The sequence below is a fragment of the Pinus tabuliformis genome, chromosome 1_1 (genome assembly GCF_031772625.1).
Source record: "Pinus tabuliformis cultivar Carrire ecotype Pingquan chromosome 1_1, CPIR1, whole genome shotgun sequence".
Lineage (NCBI taxonomy): Eukaryota > Viridiplantae > Streptophyta > Pinopsida > Pinales > Pinaceae > Pinus > Pinus tabuliformis.
In genome coordinates, this window is record NC_142297.1 from 404,328,196 (window position 1) to 404,334,195 (window position 6,000).

The 6,000-nt window shown below is 43.4% G+C and overlaps 1 protein-coding gene across 1 annotated transcript; it reads left to right on the forward strand.

Annotated features, from left to right (window-relative positions):
- Positions 1–68: 68 nt before the first annotated feature.
- Positions 69–3,809, forward strand: LOC149213383 (uncharacterized). Its single transcript, XM_089389010.1, has one exon. The coding sequence runs from the start codon at positions 69–71 to the stop codon at positions 3,807–3,809; it is 3,741 nt and encodes a 1,246-aa protein (XP_089245136.1).
- The last annotated feature ends 2,191 nt before the right edge of the window (positions 3,810–6,000 follow it).

Sequence of the window (6,000 nt, forward strand, 5' to 3'; positions counted from 1 at the left end):
ATGGTGTATTAAATTAACAGCATGTTATAATTAAAAGGACTACCACTTAATGGACATTCCAACCACCAATGGAATTTTCACATGGACCAACAAGCGCAGTGGTGCCAATCCTCCTCTCAGACAATGCAATCCATCTAGGAGGAGACTTCAATGCATCAATTTTGCCACACGGAGGTTCGGACCACTGGCCCATCGTGCTTCAATGGTCTCGGCCCGGCACAAGATGCAATAGGCCCTTCCGCTTTGAAGCATTTTGGCTCACAAACGCTAAGTTCAGGCAGATAGTAGAAGAGGCATGGAAGTCCTACAGGCCACCAGAAGGAGCCAAAATGTTTCAATTCCAGCAAAAGTTGAAAAACCTAAAGCAAGTACTCAAGAATTGGAACAAAACTCAATTTGGCAACATTCAGGAGGATCGACAAAGGTTGGAAAAGCAAATGGAAGCACTTCAGCAAGTTATCATCAAAGAAGGCCGCACGGAGGAACAGTCCCAACAAGAGCAAATCCTCTGGCATCGATTAGAAGAACGGAGAAAGCAAGAAGAAATACTCTGGCGACAGAAATCACGAATCAGCTGGCTAAAAGAGGGCGAAAAGAATACAAATTTTTTTCATAGAACAGCTCTTCAACGGCGCATGTATAACAACATCACATTCATCAACAACCAACAAGGAGAGCGAGTCGAAGCCCACGAAGACATGGAAAAGGAATTAACTCATTACTTTCAAGACATCCTTAAAGAGCCAGAAGGAAACAGGGACGCAGAAATCAGAGCCATCACACAGCATATTCCCAGAATAATAACTGATGAGCACAACAACAAATTACTTCAGCCCACATCCCTAAAAGAAATTGAAGAAGCGATGAACCAGCTCAAGGATGGAAAAGCCCCGGGGCCAGACGGTTTTACTGCCAATTTCTACCATGAATTCTGGGAGTTAATCAAAGAAGAGGTCTGGGAGCTGGTGGAAGAATCAAGAAGCATGCATTGGATTCTTCCAGCCCTCAATACTACCTTCATCGCACTAGTTCCCAAATGTGCTGAACCGAGCAAGCCCGAAAGCTATAGACCCATTGCTTTATGCAATGTCATATACAAGCTTATCTCTAAGGTCATCGCAAATCGGCTCAAACCACTTCTACCCTTACTCATTTCACCGGAACAAACAGGATATGTTGAAGGGAGGCAGATCATGGATGGCATCGTCTTATCAAATGAGGTGATTCATTCACTCAAGATACTAAAAAAGCCAGGTATGCTTCTAAAACTAGATTTATCCAAAGCATTTGACAAGCTCAGTTGGAACTATATACAAAAAGTGCTTATAGCTTTTGGCTTCAGTCATACTTGGACAAGATGGGTCACCAATTTGATCTCCTCTCCAAGCTTTTCTGTTCTGTTAAATGGTTCTCCTTCTCATCCTTTTCGGCCTTCCAGAGGCATAAGACAAGGGGACCCATTGTCGCCTTTCCTCTTTGTTCTTATGGCAGAAGGGCTAGGTAGATTGCTAAAGGCAGCCGTCTCCACTCAAATGCTCAAAGGCATCTCTGTTCATGGCCTTCCCCCCCAATCCCACCAACAATTTGTTGACGACACCATGCTCTTTGGCCACCCATCCTCGCAAGAAGCCTCTGTCTTCAAATCCCTGCTCTCTATATTTTCCAAAGCTTCAGGTACCTCCATCAATGCGTCGAAATCTCAGCTCTATTTCTTTAATACCCCCCTCTCCACTCAAAGGAACATAGCCCGAATTTTGCAGTTCACTATTTCCAAGCTTCCGTCGACCTACTTAGGGGCCCCCCTGGCTGCTGCAGCTATCAAACACTCCTCCTGGCAGACTCTTTTAGATAAGCTTGAATCCAAACTCTCCCTTTGGACCTTCCGAGCTCTCAATATTGCCAGCAGGCTCGTCCTGATCAAATCGGTCCTTCAAGCCATGCCATTGTACCTCTTTTCACTGTTGGCCGCACCTAAATGGGTTCTTAAATCTATCCGCAATCTCCAGCGTAACTTCCTCTGGGGATCTTCTGGCCTGAACAGAAAATGGGCGCTCGTAAATTGGCAAGATGTCTGCAAACCCAAAGCTGATGGAGGCCTGGGACTTCGAGACCCTTTACAGAGCAACAATAATATGGGAGCTCGAATGTGGTGGAATTGGATCACTAAGCCCAACGCACCATGGGCCAAACTATGGCAAGCCAAATATGCACCAGGCAGTCAATGGAATGATTTAATCAGAATCAACTCCACTACTCAAGGATCACCTATATGGAACGCAGCCAAACCTCACAGCAAATTCATTCAAGAGCATAGTTTCTGGGAAATACACTCCGGTACTACAGCAAGATTTTGGGAGGACTCGTGGCAGCAGCTCCCCAAGCTTGCCACAGTATTTCACAAGCCTCTCTGGCAAGAGCAGATGCAGCAAGCACACCTCACTCAAGTCAATCAATTTTGGCAACATTCTGCAAGCACCGACTACAGAAACTGGAAGAAGGCCAGTCTCTGGCAAAATGATTGGCAAGGAGAAACATATGAGGACATAGAGCAAGAATTATCATTCAGGAAAATTCGATACTCCACTCTACAGGATCGCCTTAGATGGGGCCATAAGCATAAAGGTACATTTACCACTAAAGAAGCCCACCAGCTCAGATACACTGGAAACCAGCTCAACAAGGACCAAATCTGGGAAAAGATTTGGCAACCAGGAATTTGGCCCAAAATCTCCACTTTCTTATGGCTGCTCAGCAAAAGAAGAATACTCACTTGGGACAACCTGGTAAAGCGCGGATTCGTGGGGCCATCAAGATGCCCGAATTGCAATATTCACTCTGAGACAATCGGACATCTCATGGAAACCTGCCCGCTAGCTGAGCAAATATGGAGGAAAGTTGAGAGCTGTAACATGAGATCAGAAGCCAGAACAGAAGACATAGCTGAGAACTTAAGGAATTGGGTTACTTCCCCCTTCAAGAGTCAGCTTCTCAACTCTCTGTGGAGACTCTTACCAGGATTCATATACTGGACTCTTTGGAAAGAAAGAAACCACAGAATTTTCAACAACTCTTCCCGGCCCATTGAAGCCTTATGGTTAATCCTCAACAAACAGCTGCAAGAAACTCTGGCCCTCAAATCCTGGACAGATGCGGATATGCCAGACTCCCCATTGGAATGCCGGATCCTGAAGGCTTGGAACATAAACCTCTCAGCGATACAGAAAGAAGGCACCCGATCCTCTAACAGCAGCACCTCTCCTTCCAGCTGGTCCCCTCCAGCTTATGCCACCTATAAGTTAAACTTCGATGGGGCAGCCAAAGGTAATCCGGGGCTCGCGGGTTATGGAGGACTCTTTCGAAATCACACAGGGGAAATAATGCAGATTTTCTATGGCTCGTTGGGTAAAGATACTAATAATGTAGCTGAATTAGAAGGCTTATGGAGGGGCTTATGCCTTGCAGAACAGAATAACTACTTCCCTTTGGAAGTAGAAGGAGACTCCTTAATCCTTATCAGTGCTGCCCAAAGAATCCAGGCAGGTACGCCCGCGGTCAAGGTCGCCACAAGCTGGAGACTATTAAGCAGGCTGGAATCTATGGAGGAAAAGCTACAAACTCCCCAAAGTTTAACGTTCAAGCACGTACGAAGAACAACGAACAAGGTGGCTGATAGATTAGCCAACCAAGGTGCTTCCCAGTGTATTCTTTACTTTGCAGGTCCACTGGATACCTCAGAAGATGATAAGCTCAACAATGACTGCATCTCTCTGGCGAAGAAGGATTTCATCATCCCGGATGCGGGTGCATAGGGGATATGGTAATGGCACGCGCCATCACGTGGGCAGGTGGCATGCCTACGGTGTCCGATGGTACCACGAGCAGCAGGGTATTAACCCGCTTGAATGCAGACGGCCGACGGCATTAATGCCTGTCTACTCGGCTCGAGGGAGAAAGATGGTTTTCGATGCAGAGAAAAGTTTAAAACAGAGCAAGCTGGATCGGCAGAAGAATATGTGCGCACATTGCAGTGAGACCCTGCTCCGCTCAGACGGAAATGGGAGTGAGAATCTGAGGGGTATTCCGCCGGTTTATGAGCCTGGTAAGCACACCACCTGCAACGGTGTGGAGCTGAGGGCGCTGGTGTTGGTTCTTGCAGCTGTAGGAGCTCAGAGTGCTTGTGTTGGTTTCCAGAGAGGAAGGAGTGCTGTAATGCCGAGGGAAAGGCCGCGAATGGGTAGCCGAAGAGGGGGAATTAGAGGCAGGGCCCTCCCGCAGCAGAACGATTATAATTCACCCTCTTCCTCCATTGAGGTAACGTCGCTGCCTCAGAGATTTCAGGGCAACAATGAGGAGGAGGGAGGGCATAATGGCAGAAGCCCAAATTCTGAAGAAGGGCAGCTGGAGCTCCCAATGCTTAGGTATCGGCTCCCCTGCCCTCAAGTTAATTCCACTTTGGTTGTTTCTATAATGATAGAGCCTGGCGTCACTCAGAACATGGAGGCCGAGCCTCGGCCGGATGGGCAGCGCTCCAGCAGAGAAGAATCTCCAATTGCGTGCCTTCCGGTTGGAGCTGGAACGGGTTGGTTGGCACCTGGACGTGAACATGGGCCGGATCTTGAGCGCCCAGCAACCAATTTCGACCCGGACGCTGGCCCTTCTACGCATGCTGGTTATTCACTTGCTGGTCCGAGCAGGCCAGCCCAAGAGGGAAGCCCAGACGCGGTCATCCAGCTTTCTGACTCCGAGGACACGCTCCGTTTCGGGTGCCGAATTGAAGAGGCGCCCCAGACTACTGAAGATGATTGAACTCGCCCCGGTAATCTCTGCTATTTTTGTTGGGCTAAGTGGCGGCATTATCTCTGTCAATGTGTCGGTTGTAATGTTCAGGTGTCAATTGTAATTGTTCAGGTGTCGATTGTCTTTGTCCAGCTGTATGTTTGTCTTTGTCCGGGTCAGTCCAAGGCCCTGGTGTCTGTTCAGTTAATACATGTTATGTAATTGTGTCGGCAATGGTCAAGCAACAACTCCAATTTTGAACTTTTCAATTTTGGAACTGATAGCAGGGCAAGGCAAGGGCTGACAGGCAAAATTTCTTAGCCTTGCCCATTGTACTCTATTTTGTATCTTTGTTTTGTACGATAATAGAATTAGTCATATTCAGAAAAAAAAAAAAAAAAAAAAAAAAAAAAAAAACAACATGTTATAATTACAATAATAATAAACGTTGTAACTATAATAAACTTCGGAGTAAGTAATGGGTTTGAATTTTATAATAATATTTTATTTTTTTGTTAAAAAAAATAATAATATAATGAATAAAATAATATTTTCAATTTTAAAATATAAATTAAGTAGAGAAAGATTATAAATATTAAAAAATATATATCTCAAAATAATACAATTTTATAACAAAATATTAATTCTTCTTTATATAAATAAGAATTTCAAATCTATATTAATTAAAAGTAACTTAATATTATAGTAAAATGATGAAATTTAATCATGATAAAAGTTCGTGTAAAATAAAATCTGTTCTAGGATGAAATTTTAAATTAATCAAAATTCTTGTTATTTGTATTGCTAGATTTATGTAATGAAAGAGGAGTTTCTTGTTAGATTAAATGCTTCTTACTAACTTTGGGATGGTTAGTTTCTTGCAAGCATTTTTTTTTGTTTTCATCCTTTTTTTTAACAATTTTTTTTTTATGTAACCCATTTCATTTTTTGAATTAGTTTATACATTTTAGTTTTTGAAAAAATTTGTAAGCATTAATTTAGAATTTTTTGCCTAAAATAAAATAAAAAAAATTAGAAAAATTGTTGGAGTTACAAATATTAATTTATGAAGTTTCATAATCCCAATACATTAATGATTGAGTTGGATCCATTTATGTACTAGAAAACACAATTATTTTTTATATATCAATTATCCCCACTACTTTATTCTTGCTACATGTTTCATTTTGGTTCACCATAAAGCCTTTTATTTGAACATTGCAA